Source organism: Xyrauchen texanus, chromosome 47 (assembly GCF_025860055.1).
Source record: "Xyrauchen texanus isolate HMW12.3.18 chromosome 47, RBS_HiC_50CHRs, whole genome shotgun sequence".
In the NCBI taxonomy this organism is placed as follows: domain Eukaryota; kingdom Metazoa; phylum Chordata; class Actinopteri; order Cypriniformes; family Catostomidae; genus Xyrauchen; species Xyrauchen texanus.
This window is the reverse complement of record NC_068322.1, coordinates 4,295,971-4,310,555: the sequence shown is the minus strand read 5'-3', so window position 1 is coordinate 4,310,555 and position 14,585 is coordinate 4,295,971. Positions and strand designations below refer to the sequence as shown.

At 37.2% G+C, this 14,585-nt stretch overlaps 1 protein-coding gene across 1 annotated transcript in view; it reads left to right on the top strand.

The window, feature by feature from the left end:
* Positions 1-552: 552 nt before the first annotated feature.
* The window catches only part of LOC127639037 (anoctamin-1-like), a 66,800-nt gene continuing 52,767 nt past the window's right edge, over positions 553-14,585 (top strand). Inside the window, exons 1-10 of the mRNA XM_052120859.1 lie at positions 553-648; positions 978-1,301; positions 10,652-10,750; positions 10,971-11,128; positions 11,292-11,346; positions 11,596-11,647; positions 12,241-12,296; positions 12,381-12,428; positions 12,517-12,581; positions 13,935-14,069. Coding sequence (XP_051976819.1) covers positions 568-648; positions 978-1,301; positions 10,652-10,750; positions 10,971-11,128; positions 11,292-11,346; positions 11,596-11,647; positions 12,241-12,296; positions 12,381-12,428; positions 12,517-12,581; positions 13,935-14,069 — 1,073 coding nt within the window. The 5' untranslated portion in view covers positions 553-567. The remainder of the gene's footprint in view (positions 649-977; positions 1,302-10,651; positions 10,751-10,970; positions 11,129-11,291; positions 11,347-11,595; positions 11,648-12,240; positions 12,297-12,380; positions 12,429-12,516; positions 12,582-13,934; positions 14,070-14,585) is intronic.

Below are 14,585 nucleotides of genomic sequence, written 5' to 3'. Positions count from 1 at the left end.
AATGCTTAAATCTTTATTGTGATACAGAACAAAAGAATCAGTATTGATGCATTTAAGGACGCAGACGCACTTACGGTTATAAAAAATTGTCATGGAAATTATTTCAAAAATCTTAATGCTCCTAAAAACAAGCTTCATTCTCTTTTTGCAAAATAGATTGTTTTCTTATTATTAATCTTAATACGTATTATTATTATTATTTCATGGTAAGCTGTGATCTGGACATGTTTACGTATGACTCAACATTACATACAAAAATAATAGTCTAATAAATAAATAAATAATAATAAATAAAAAAAACAGAAAAGACAAACGCTGTTTGGTAGAGAAAGCTCCATAGCGTAGTCCCCAAAACGCATGTGCTGTATTTGTATCTCTCTGGCTCTTGAACCTGTTGGCGAGCCCATCTTTACACGCACGCCCCTCCGGCATGTTAATGATGCGCTCTTACGCTTGGAGACGTGCAGGTATCCCTCTAGGGACAAGGGACGAATGAGAAGTTTCTGTGGAGATGCGTTCTGTTGTGCGTGAATACCACCAGTAAAACACACACTTTGCTGGAAACGAATGAACTGTTGCTGTTTCATCGGGCGTTTGTGTTTTTCATTCAGAGACAAAATGCTCCAAACAAGTGACAACAAGATACACGTAAGTATGCATTTGATTTCTCAAGAATAATCAACAATTGTAGCCATTACTACAGCTAATAGACAGGCAGGTTAGTATTAGTTTTACAGCCAGTGACTGAAACAAGGATTACACAGAATTAACAGCTATCAATGCAAAGTGTCTATAAGCTGCACACTTTTGATCTAAATTTAAATGTATTGAGAACATCAAATTTAGAAGCAATAGTATGACCTACATCTATTCTCACCATTGCCCCCTCCCCCACTGCCATCAGTTGAATTTGATATGCACACACTGCTGATGAAGACTAAGCCTGGGTATATTGTATTCTCATCTCACCTGCACAGGTGGCCAATAACCTCATGGACATGGAGCAGGACCCTCGCAAACAGCTCTGCTTTACTGACGGGCGAAGGAAAGTGGACTATGTGCTGGTCTACCACTACCGAAAACGTTCCTCTATCAGGGGGTCCCCTAGTCAGCATAGACTGTCCATTATCTCAAATGGTAGTTACCCTTTAGGAGTGGAGGACAAAGACTTGGATGAACCCACGGAGGTGGTGGTGGACATTGGACCTCCAGACCCTGCTGATGGGGAGAAGATCATGATCCGAGAGGAGTTTGAGGGCAATTTAAAGGACGCAGGGCTGGAAATAGAGCGTGATGAAGAGGTGAGTGAAAAATGAGAAGATCTTATTTGTGCTTTTAGTGGAATATTTCTGTTGATCTGCTTTTAATGGTGTTTTATTACACATGGACTTTGCTTTTGACATATGCATTTAATTTGGTTTGTTGTTAAGGTTCACATCTGTTTTAGATTGTACACAAAGTTGTCACTTTAGATCAGATGATTGAAGCCCTGTCAAAAACTATATCAATTGTGATCTTTAAGTGTGATTGTTGCTACCCTTAGCCAAGGAATCTTAGGAAAGAAGGATTGTGATAGTGCAAAATGACTGCATTTTGATTTGAGTAAATATTATTTGGTTTATCAGAGCAGTTCAGGGTTGATTTCTTATTTACATTTGTGTGTCACTGTTAGTCAGTGGCGTAGCCGTGGCCACCATGGACCGAAGCCTGGCCACCCTACTTGCAATTGCTGTTTTGAGCTGTTTGCTAGTTCTTTAGAGGTGAAATCATCTCTGTACAAATGTGCACCTCTCTGTTCCGGGTGTCATTGTATCCACTCAACCCCCACCCACAGTCCGACAATATAAAAATGCCCGAACATTTCTGTGCCACCACAGCCTGATTGCTTTCCCCTGCCTGATCACTCCTGGCTCCACCCCTGCTGTTAGTGTTTGACCAATATATCACAGAGGCCGAAATATTGGCGGATATTCATGAAATTGTTAATTATCGTCATTGGCTGATAAAGTTTTATTTCTTGAGGGCGCTGAGAATCGCCTGCATTTTTTTAGAAAATGCAATTGATAACATGGACATGCTATCCATGGTTGCCGGACTACTGTGTGTACTGTAATTTCATTCTTACTAATATATTAACAATTTCTTCATGTGCAAATAAATTACTAAAATTTAAACTAAAAAACTAAAGAGAATACAATACAAAAAATACAATATATATATATATATATTTACAAGTTTAAGTTTAGTGTGAATTTGAGTAAATATAGTGCTAAATAATAGTTATTTTCTATATTAAATTGTTTGATATATCGGCATTGTATCAGCCTATCAGCCACCCTGCTCTCTGGATATCTGCCTCAGCCATTAAAAAACCCATATCGGTTGATCACTGGTCACTGTATCAAAGTTGACTTTGTGTATGTGTGTGTGTGTGTGTGGGCTGCTCTTCTCTGTGTGAACCAGGAGTGTGTTACCATTTCACAAGGCATCATCCAAGTATCAGTGTTTTCTTATGTAAGCCATTACTCTTAAAGATGGCCCATTATGAAGTAATTGTAGTTCATTTGTACAGATTAATGTTCCCAAATGAACTCTTTATCTGTTGCTAGTGAACTTGTTTTTATCTTCCATCTGGGGAATCAGGTGAACTCTCAAACTCCTTAAAGCAACAATAATTGACATTCATTCCAACAGCAGAAGTGATTTAAAGGCTTAACATATTGAACAAATACTGGCTAGAATGTTGTATTAGTAATAGCCATAATACCAAGTAACAGGTTAATTAGTGCCATATACAGAGTTTAGATTTGATATACAGCCTTTGACTTCAACAACAAAGGGAAGTGCTTACTTTTCCCTTTTAAAAGTCAATGAGCCTATTTGTTTTACTATCCTATCTATCCATGACTAGTTGGTTAGTTGCTATCTGTAGGGTGATTAGAATCTAACACATGTGGTGTGAAGCCCAGTAAGATTATCAGGCTGGTAATAGTAGTGATTGTCTACTCTCACAGAGGAGCTGAGAATCAGCCTTTGACAGCACACTCTATCTCTGCTCTAAATGTAACTGTTTACAGTTGTCTATTTGGCATTGTTTTAAATGATTGATTCCCCCTTTTCTAATGCTGAGTTAAATGGTTGGAGTCATTACAGTTCGATAATGTACCCTGCAGCATCTTTTCCCCGGGGCTGAAACCTAGTAAAGCGACAAGATAAACTTTGGTGTCATATGGTTGAACTCATTGGTGTCATATGGTTGAAGTCAGAAGTTTACATACACCTTACATACACCAAACACCTTTAAACTAAGTTTTTCACAGTTCCTGACATTTAATCGTAGAAGACATACGCTGTCTTAGGTTAGTTAGGATCACTTCTTTATTTTAAGAATATGAAATGTCAGAATAATTGTAGAGAGAATGATTTATTTCAGCTTTTATTTCTTTCATCATATTCCCAGTGGGTCATATGTTTAACCCTCTGGGGTCTGAGGGTATTTTGGGCCCTGGAGAAGTTGTGACATGCCTTGACATTTATACTTTTTTCATTTGATTAAGAACATATTAATGGCTAAAGTCTAATTACACTGTATTCAGCACAAACTGGACAACAATAATATGTGAGCAACATGCATGTACAGGTTTGCATTTTTGAGAAAATAATGTTTATGCATGGTTTTTGTCCACAAGACTTTTGAGAACTGGATCTTGTAGCCTAGAGTTTTTGCTACAAAATTATGTGAAAACCATCCTGATCACTCATTCATACAAAACAATATAGTAATTTAACTTTTGTAAGACACTTTTAGTGTTGATAGGTAATATGCAAGGAGGCGTGAACTATCATGAATATAGATGTATTTCACACCTGAGGATACAACGTCCCCTCCTCTGGGCCTATCAATCAGGGATAGAGAATGAATGTGAGGAGACTTAATGATCAAAATCAAGTTTTAAGTTAAAAGAAGTAATCTGACTATATATTTTCTTTACATAAAGACTTTACTTAATTTTATACCTACACTACCGTTAAAAGAAGTCTCTTCTGCTCACCAAGACTGCATTTATTTGATCCAAAATACAGAAACAACATTGCTATTCTGAACTCTTTTTACAATTTAAAAGAACAGTTTTCTATTTAAATATATTGTAAAATGCAATTTGTGATCAAAGCTGAATTTTCAGCATCATTACTACAGTCTTCAGTGTCACATGATCCTTCAGAAATCATAAGATGGTGATTTTCTAATATGGGCATATTTAAAGTGTATTTTACACATTTAACCTGAACACATATTTGCAAGCACAAGCTTTGTTGATGATAACGAGGCAGCATAAACACGTTAAAAGATAATCTAAACGTTCATATTATTTTTATATCATATTACATATCATATTTATATCATACAGCATACAATTTACATGTACATTTATATATAAAATAGCATGTCAACTAATGAAAACTAATTGACTTACTCGTCTGAAATTGTATCCTCAGCTGGATCAAATCTCTCTTCAAAATACAAACGTTCATCGGAGTCCCGCTCTTCTTCTGAGGAAAATGTTAAATCTTCCATAATATCCTGGAGCTTTCTGGTCTGTGTATCATTGCAAACGCGCAGAAAAATTAATAAAATGTGTTTACAACCTCACAGCCGTGTAAATTTGCGTTGATCGTCTCAGCACATTAGCGTATGAATGGCACGCTCTGCTGGTGGGTGTGATCACATTACAGATAATTAGATAGTCTAGTAAAAACTGTACATCGCTTTATTTCAAACGGATTAATATTGGAGGAGAATATTTGTTTTAAATTGGAATAGTTTTATTTAAAAGTAGACATTTTAAGCTTTCTTTAGACATATGTTTCATGTTTGTGTTAAGTATTCGCAGAGTTTCAGTTCATTTTTGTGACATGTTTCTGAAATATGCTCGTGGAGACAGAGACTGCTGAAAGCTCACCCTTTTTATTTTCTTTATTTTACAAAAGCACAAGATTTTGTTGTTATTGTGAGTGTACACAAATAAAAGAAGACCCTTTATAGTCTCTAATGATGTCTTACACTTATCTGTATACCCCAAAATGACGGAGTATTTAAAGTTGTTTCTGCTGTAATGACGAAAATATCCAGCAGAACGCGCCAGCGAGTCCATCGACCCCAGAGTGATTGTTTTAGAAGCAAGCTTTCCAGTAGCTGGTCAACTAAATAAATTGAAGCTTTCAATAGAGTATAGAGTTAACGTACCATCCTCCATCATGGACTTCAGTCCAGGGCACTCTCCCTCCCATTGCTCACTGGTCTGATAGCATCCATTTGGTTGAACCACTTCCACTTTTCCTTGAAAGTTTTTTTTTTACTTTTCCCTACACTGTTGGTAGGTCCGGTGGTAGCCATGTGTGGCCAACAACTGAGACACTTCCTGAAAGACATTTTCGTTTCACTCGTCGCTAACGAGAGGAACGTCTGCACCTCGTTTATTGACCACGGCGTGGTTTTGCGCACAACCATTTCTTTTTACAATTCGAAAGTTGATTGAACAAATGATACTGCTATTGCTGTAGCTAACTTTAAAACTAGTGGGTTGATGTCCCGTGTCGCAAATCCAGTGATGCTGGTAGTGACGATTCTCTCTGACCAATCAGTGATCTGCAGGATTTTGACGTCACATTTAGTATCGGCTCATTTGGAACCTCGAACAAGGTGGTACTAAAAAAAGTACCAGGTCCTATCCACAGTGGAAAACCCCCCAAAAGTGAGCAGAGTCCAGTCAAGTTGTACCATGCAGTGGAAAAGCCCCATTAGTGTATGTAAACCTCTGACCCACTGGAATTGTGATAGTCAATTAAATGTGAAAAAAATGGGTCTGTAAACAATCGTTGGAAAAATGACTCATGTCATGTACAAAGTAGGTGTCCTAAATGACTTGCCAAAACTGTAGTATGCTAATATGAAATCTGTGGAGTGGTTCAAAACTGAGTTTTAATGACTTCAACCTAAGTGTATGTAAACTTCTGACTTCAACTGTAATCTTTTGCCTGGGGCCGTACCTTTGAGGTGTGCTCTGTTACCGCTACAAATACCTGTGTTCAAACTCTGTGAATTATTGAGCAAGTAAGTGAAGTTTGATTGCAGACAGTCTGAACAGGGGTACAGGGTCAAGTCACACCTTCGAAGCACGTCTCATCTGGCAGTCTTCACAATCTTATCTCAGCACATTGTTGCAGTTTACTGTCACTCTAACAGATACATGTCACAAATAACTTTGGTAGCATTCAGCCTTTGTGGAATAGGCTTTGCCTCATGTTGGTGTCTTATGCCTGAGCTGCTTGGAGGATTAATTTTATAGGGAGTGAAGTTTTGTTTTGAAAATATTGAATGCTCAAGGGGACGCTCTGCTGGCATCATGTTTCAGTGGCAGTGCTAACAATGTTTTTTGTCGTAACAGCCCAGTCTGATGGATAACAGTGCTTTTCTATGGAGGTGATAAAAATAAAATTAAACCGGTGGGAATATGTGGTGCGAAGGCCTACAATATAGGGTAATTTTCCATTAATTTGCACAGTTTAAGGTCAATGTTTTTTTTTTTTTTTTTGCCCAGATCTAGTAAGTTATTTAAAAATACATGAAAAATGCAATTCAAACTAAACAATTACTTGAATACATCTCTAATATGAGTCCAAAATAATTTTCATATTTTTCTGGAGGTTATACAGTCAATAAAAACAATCAGAATCAACATTACCTCTTAGGATGTACAAATCCAGATCCACATCTTGAGATTGCTGCCACACTGAGATGTTATTTCTGAGCTCTTTGCTTTAATTTATGCCAAATGTCAAATACAGGGTTCACCCTGCCATGAGGAGGCCATTCAGGGGTCTCAAACTGTGTTGGGTAAATGTACAGTGTTGGGTAAATGTACAGTGTTGGGTAAATGTACAGTGTTGGGTAAATGTAACGGGTAAGGGATGGGCATGGTGGAGGCAGGAACCAGCAGAACAGTCAACATAACTTTAATGACACAAAAGAATTGAACATAACATAACTTACAAAGACGCACACACACAGTGGCTGCATTTCTCTCTCTCTCTCTCCCTCTAACTGGCGTTTCTGGCTCCCCTTTATCACTCTCTTCCACTGATTAGGTGACTCAGCGCTGGCCATGCACCCTCACAGCCCGGCCAAGCCCTCCTCCTCATCACAGTTAGTATTAATTACTAACTACTAATTACATCTTCTACAGTGTAATTCGATTACTGTGTTAATTACTCTGTATATAAAGTAATTGCAGTACTTATTACAAATTACTTTCTAAAACCCTTATCAACCTCGACCAGATGAAAAAGAATAGGCATAAAATTGTTCTTTTAATTCTTTCAAATAAATCATATCAAATCAAATAAATTATTCATGAACTGGCCAAAGAATTTAAAGGAGCTGCAGTAAATTACAAAACATACATTTTATTGTTTAACATTACAAAACATTTTACGTGCAATTTTAAATTCACTGTTGTTTTATATAGAATTGTTCTATAGTCTATACAGTATAACACAATTACATCAGAAGAAACTGTAATTAAATGACTGAAAAATTAAGAGTAACAGCTTACTTTTTTCAATGAAAAAGTAATTTAATTACTGTAATTAATTATTTAGCAATGCATTACACCCAATACTGGTCTCAAATGCCCTTAAATGTCAGTCTCAGCCGGTTTCTGTAACAATGGCTCCCGCTAAGACTGTGCTCAAATCGACCTAATTGCCTCACACTGCTGAGATGAAGTACTAATTATAATATCTTATCCTAATTAACCTTCTCAGATCCACATGTTATTTTTTATCTCTCCTTTGTGAGTGTGTGTGCACATGTTGTGGATGTTTCCTTCATCTCTTCCTCACTGTCATCTCTCTCTCTCTCTCTTTCAGTTTCATCTTCCTTTTCTTAACACATGCTTCTCTAGATGGCCTGGCAGACCACTGTCAAACAGATACAGTTACTGCCATCTCTCTATGTACTGGGCATAGCTCTGTGATTGGCTTCATGGCTACAACTTGCAGAAAGAGATTATTTCCATACCCTCCAATTTATGTAATATATATATACATTAACTCTTTAGGGACTCTGATGGGCTTGATGACGATTGTCACTCTATAGGCAATGATACTGTCTTAAAAGAATTTTCTTTGTTATTGTCAAACCAGTGTTTATGGGCAGCATTTGTGACACACTTTCCATTACCACAGACCATTATTTAGACTCATTTCACAGTGTTTATAAACAAAAACAAACATTTTAGTAATACACTTACAATGCAAGCCTAGCATTAAGTAAAGGTTTAAAATAAATATGCAAGTATAATCATTACACTCATACATTGACTGTCCAACCTCAAAATGATGATTTTTCAGTGGTTCACAACTGGTGGGCTTTTCCAAGAATGCTAAATGCAAAATAAATGAATACATTTGCAACTTACCATATAACCGTGTATAGTTAGGACTGCAAAATAAATGGCCATATCATCTATTGAAAGGGAACAGAAAACACTACCCATGTCTTTTGTGGTTTGTCAAAGGTTGTGCTTCCAATCAAACTCTGCAGTATTTTGGAATACATTTATCTGTCAATTCAATTGGTAGAATCTACCCAAATTAGGCAGATTTTGGTTCTCTTGGGTCGCCACTTGATGTTAAAAATAAAGTCTGGTCCTAAATCTAAACCAACATCAGAGAAAGCCCAGCTTTTTGATAGGTTTCCATTGTTTGTTACTGTATTCGTGTTTCCCATTCGTTTTTTTAATGTTTCTTCAACTTCTGGCATTTTGATGTTCCAGGGGTTTGATTTTCATTCAAATGAACCAATTTTAACACACACACACACACACACACACACACACACACACACACACACACACACACACACACACACACACACACACACGTTGTGTTTCCATGTTTTATGGGGACTTTCCATAGACATAATGGTTTTTATACTGTACAAACTTTATATTCTATCCCCTAAACCTAACCCTACCCCTAAACCTAACCCTCACAGAAAACATTCTGCATTTTTACATTTTCAAAAAACATCATTTAGTATGATTTATAAGCTGTTTTCCTCATGGGGACCAACAAAATGTCCCCACAAGGTCAAAAATTTCGGGTTTTACTATCCTTATGGGGACATTTGGTCCCCACAAAGTGATAAATACACGCTCACACACACACACACACACACACACACACACACACACACACACACACACACATGTTGGTCTACCTATCATTATGAGGACTTTCCATAGACATAATGATTTTTATACTGTACAAACTATAGATTCTATCCCCTAAACCTAACACAACCCCTAAACCTAACCCTCACAGAAAACTTTCTGCATTTTTACATTTTCAATAAAACATTGTTTAGTATGATTTTTAAGCGATTTGAATTATGGGGACACTAGAAATGTCCTCATAAATCACATTTATAGCATAATACCCTTGAAATTACTAATTTGTAACTTACAAAATTGTCCTCGTAAATCACAAAAACACGCACACACACACACACACACACACACACACACACACACACGCACACACACACACGCACACACACACACACACACACATACATATATGTGTGTGTTGCATTAAAACTGAATTGGAAACTTTTTACCAGGTTTTTATCATTTATTTTGTTACTTTTCAAAATGACTTATTTTTAAAGATTTTTCTGCTTACCCAGACCTTTCAATATTAAACTATGACTATCCATGATAAAAATACAAATGATTACATGTAAACAAAGGGTGACATAAACAAAGCATATTTTTACAATATTTATTGTGTGAAAATGATTTGTCTATATAGTTTTTGAATTACGATTGTCCCAGAGTTGTGGCATCATTTCCACCACACCGAACAATTTTGGCCCTCTTACAGTTTTTTCAAAAGTAAGTATTCATGTTGACCAAGATGACAAAAGTGTCTGTGAAGAGCATATTATATTTGAAGAATATTCAAGGTAGATATTACTTTTGAGCAGAATATTATTTTGGGTGTCATCTAGTTGTAATTTTGACAAATTACACAAAAAGTGTGAAAATATAGTTTAATTTTGTGTTTTTAGGATAGTTAAAATGCAAGATATGAAAGTAGCCCTAGGAAGACAGTCATTTTATTACAAAAAATGCTAAAATGTAATTCACCGTCACTTAAACAAAAGGAATTCTATTAAACAAAACACAGAATTTAAGTCGTGGTGGAAATGTCACTGTAGTGGAAAAAAAAAAACTTTTTTAACGAGACTTTACTTTCTAGAAATCCACAGAATAAACACACTTTTACACAGAGAGATGAGAAAATAACTTATTTTATGCATGCTTTTTAATCTTACTGATTGTCATGCGAGATGTTTGTAATATTTGTGATTAAAACTTTATCTTGTCTTTATTAAACTCAACCAAAGTTGAGGTTAAGTATGTCTGTTGCTTTTGAGTGTAATATTGATAAATTGACAGGTAGCATTATTTAAAATTCACTTATTGTAACTATAACTGTGCTTTTATTCATAAAATTATGCCAACTCTACATGGGTGCAGAACTTTGACTTTTGAAGACATTTTTCCTAAATTCTTTCCCCCAGAACAAGATCCATGGTCATGCCTTCATCAGGCTTCATGCTCCTTGGCACGTTTTGAGCAGAGAAGCAGAGTTTCTCAAGATCAAGGTGCCCACAAAGAAGGTGAGATAAACCAGGCTCTATAGAGCCCTATGCTAGTCTCAAGACAGACCTGACTCTCTTGGGATATCCTTGTGTGCTTTCTCCACAAGCCCTAGTGTGTCTGTGATGTATTTAAGGGAGAGGGGTAAATGTACAATGCTATTTGTTGGTTCAATTTGTTGTGCTAAAGTCCCTGTTGATTATTTTTACTGTGAAATAATCAGTATTGTGTCTCAATCAGAGTTTTGAGTTGAGAGAAGATAACGGTCTGGCTGCCACCATGAATGAAGTGTGGCGTAAGATAAATCAGCCATTTCAACCAAACGTCCCCCATCAGGAGGAAGAGCACAGCCGGACCAAATTTCTCTCACACTGCTTCTCCCGGGACAAGCTCCACCTGTGAGAACCTTGCTTGGTTGTGGTGATTTGGGGTTAAAAGGTCGACAGGGGCCAATTGGGATTTAATGTCCTTAAAGGATAAAATAATAATTTGTTATTCATTTCCAAAGGAATTTCTGTATCTACCATTTCTGACTCATGGACTTTGTTTTTTTTTTTTTAGGTACAACATCAATTCAAAGGACACGTTCTTCGACAATGCCACAAGGAGCCGAATTGTGAGTGTGTTTTGCCTGGTGCAAATGTGATACATGGCCTGTTACAATGTAATGCATGTCCTTTGGTTGTTCTGCAGAGAACATGGTATACAAGAGGGAACAAAAGTTATTTGCTACCAGCAGGAGATATCCTTTACTAGGTGACGCTCTAGGAAACCAATTCCTCAGAGAGGTTACCAGGAACAATTATCAGCTTTATTGTTTGCTTGTATCTCTCTCACTCTTTCTCTCTCTCTCTTTCTCTCCCAGGTGTATGAAATCCTCAGACGCACGGCCTGCACCCGGACCTGCCAAACCATGGGTTAGTAAGCACAGAGCAGTGTTGAGGGAATCCTGAAGATAGTCTTCAGATGGTGGAATGGTGCAAATCAAGCCCATGCCATATGCTCTCTTGGACTGTACCACCATGCAGACGGACCACAAGGGGCTTCTGGGAGATCGAGGCTATCTAGCAGAAGGGATGGCTTCATGCTCTCTATTCCTCTTTCATTGTACCACTCCCTTTCCATCTCTCTTTTCTTTCCATTTATCTTAATTTTGATCAGTAAATTGGGTCAAAAAGTTCTAGGATTGGGATCCGAATTGAAGATGGGTCTATTGAGGTGTGTGTGTGTGTGTGTGTGTGTTGTGATGGGTAGTAGTGGACTTTCCAGCTTGTTGCTGTGGAGCTACTTTATTAAATGTGGGATAATCACCAGAGTGAACATGTCGTTCCTCTGATGACTGATTAATTACTTTGATTAAAGCCTATGTTCCACATGTCAGCTGTCTTCCGCCTCGGGCTGCCGGTTTTCCAAAAGCAATGAAGTTGGGTCACTGTAAAGTCATAGCAGTCAATCATTATTCCCAGTTGTGTGGTGGAGTATTTTAAGGTGCTCTCTTTTTGCCTTCCAGGTATCACCATGCTAATAGCTAATGGTGTTTATGATTCAGCATTCCCATTGCATGATGTGAGTTATTTTTCTGTATTCCTTTACCTCCCCTTTCTTTTCTGAGCCAAATACCGTTGTTTGACCTGTTTTGTGTGAATTCAGGGTGACTTTCGTCCCATTGGACAAGCTGAGGGAAAGAACGACAGACAGGTACGTTGCCATTGTGTTTCCGCTTGCTTAATTTTATGAATCACAAGGTAGTGTATGATTCAATTCTGTATCTCGTTGATTGTTTCAGTTGTTACATGATGAATGGGCAAGATACGGTGCTTTTTACAAGTATCAGCCTGTTAATCTTATCAGGTAAACTTCAAATCACTTTGACACATTATAGATTCAGAAAACCTTGTTATTAATGACACCTGCAGTTAGCTACCTGTTGCGCGTGCTCACGCTCGTGCACACACTCCATAGGGACGTGAGCAAGTATCAGCCAAAACAATGACGTAACGTACAAAGAGACTGAACGTGATTCACTGGCATCATGCTGACAGATGAGGTAGCATAATTAAAATTACACAGATATGATTGTTTTAATACAAACTTTGAGACTGCGTATTATATTTCACTTTCCAGACTATGCAAGACTGTAGTTGAAGTAATCACTTTTCTTTGCATGACACAATGAATGCATTTATACGATAGCCTATGTCGGCGTTAGCTAGCTAGCCAGCTTTAGCAATAGCTAAATTTGGTGGATGATGACAGTTGCCGTTTATAAAATAGACTGTACATTAAAAATATGTTGACACAATTCAGTATTGATGCGATTCCATCACAACGGTCAATTTGATATATCGATGCCCTATTGTTTTATAATAATAGAATGTATATATTTTCTGTATAACCAAATTACGTTACAGTAATGAATGGGTTTTTTGCATTATCTTGAACATTTTCTAGCATTCATGTGTTATTGTAGTTTAACTTGCTGAATAATTTCAGATGAACATTTATGTTAAGTTTATGACAGTTACTGTGCAGGCAAGATCTAGTTAGCTAAAATTACACAGATCAATCCATATGGCACTATATTTCACATGCTTTGCTGTTATGTAAGCTTACCTGTCCAATAGGAAGAACACCAATTCAGGGTCGGTTTTGATTCCCAAAACTGAACGAAGGTCCCTCCAGTAATCAAATGACCTGCCTATGTTCACTCTAGTTTTCGCTAGACCACGATCACATTCACGCTTAGCCAGATGGGATTTAGTAGATAATTTTTTTTTTCTTCATTTTTTTGCTTATTCCGAGTTTGTGAATGAGTCAGTGTTGTGCTGGGAGCCGGGCGTTTGCTGGATTCCATCTCTAAGATAACGTTACATAATGTTGCAGACTATCTGTTGATGTGGAAGAGGAGCACTGAGGCAAGGTTCTCAGGAGTGTGCATAAACGTCACATCCTTTGGATTTTACCGGCAAAAGTGAGCCGCTCCCTTCACATGAAAATCAGGCTACAGGCTTTAATAGGCAAACTAGGAAGTCCGGGAAGGGCTCATTTTTAAAGTTGCGTTACAAGCCGTTCACACATTGGCAAAAAAAGGCAAATATTACATGAAAATTGTTATATATTGCACCTTTAATTTGATTAACCGCAGCATGCAGTATATACCTAGACACTTCCATGTTTTCCTTGTGTTTTGATCTTTCATTTTAGGAAGTACTTTGGGGAGAAGATTGGTCTCTACTTTGCCTGGCTTGGTCTCTATACTCAACTGCTGATCCCTGCATCTGTGGTGGGCATCATTGTGTTTTTCTACGGCTTGGCAACTGTGGAAACAAACATACCCAGGTTGGTGCCACTACTGTAGGTGGACATAATACATGCCAGGTTTAGAGTGGCACAGGACTGTGATTAGACGGGTTTGGCAAAATTAAGAGTTTAAGGATTGATTCCCTTTTAATTCATGAACTGGAATTTTAATCAAATTGGCTACATCTCACAGGATGTTGAATTGGAATTTGAACGGCAATGGTAGGGAATTGCAGAAATGCATTTCAGAGAAATTCAACTCAGTCACAACAGTGAAGTTTTGCAACAAACCTTTTTATGCCTACATATATCCCTGACATATAGAATATTATTTTTTCTCAATTGATTAGATGTTTCTATAAACAAAGTTCTGTCAAACCATTAACACAGCCATCAATTTTTTATTGATTGATTGATTTTGCCATACTGCACACAAATTTAATTTGATTTGTATTCTAATTCCTTAATTCAAGTTTGTATCCTGTTTGTTAAAATTAATTCAGTATAATTTTTAACTGAAAACGCTCCAGAGGAAACAGGCGAATATTGTGTGGT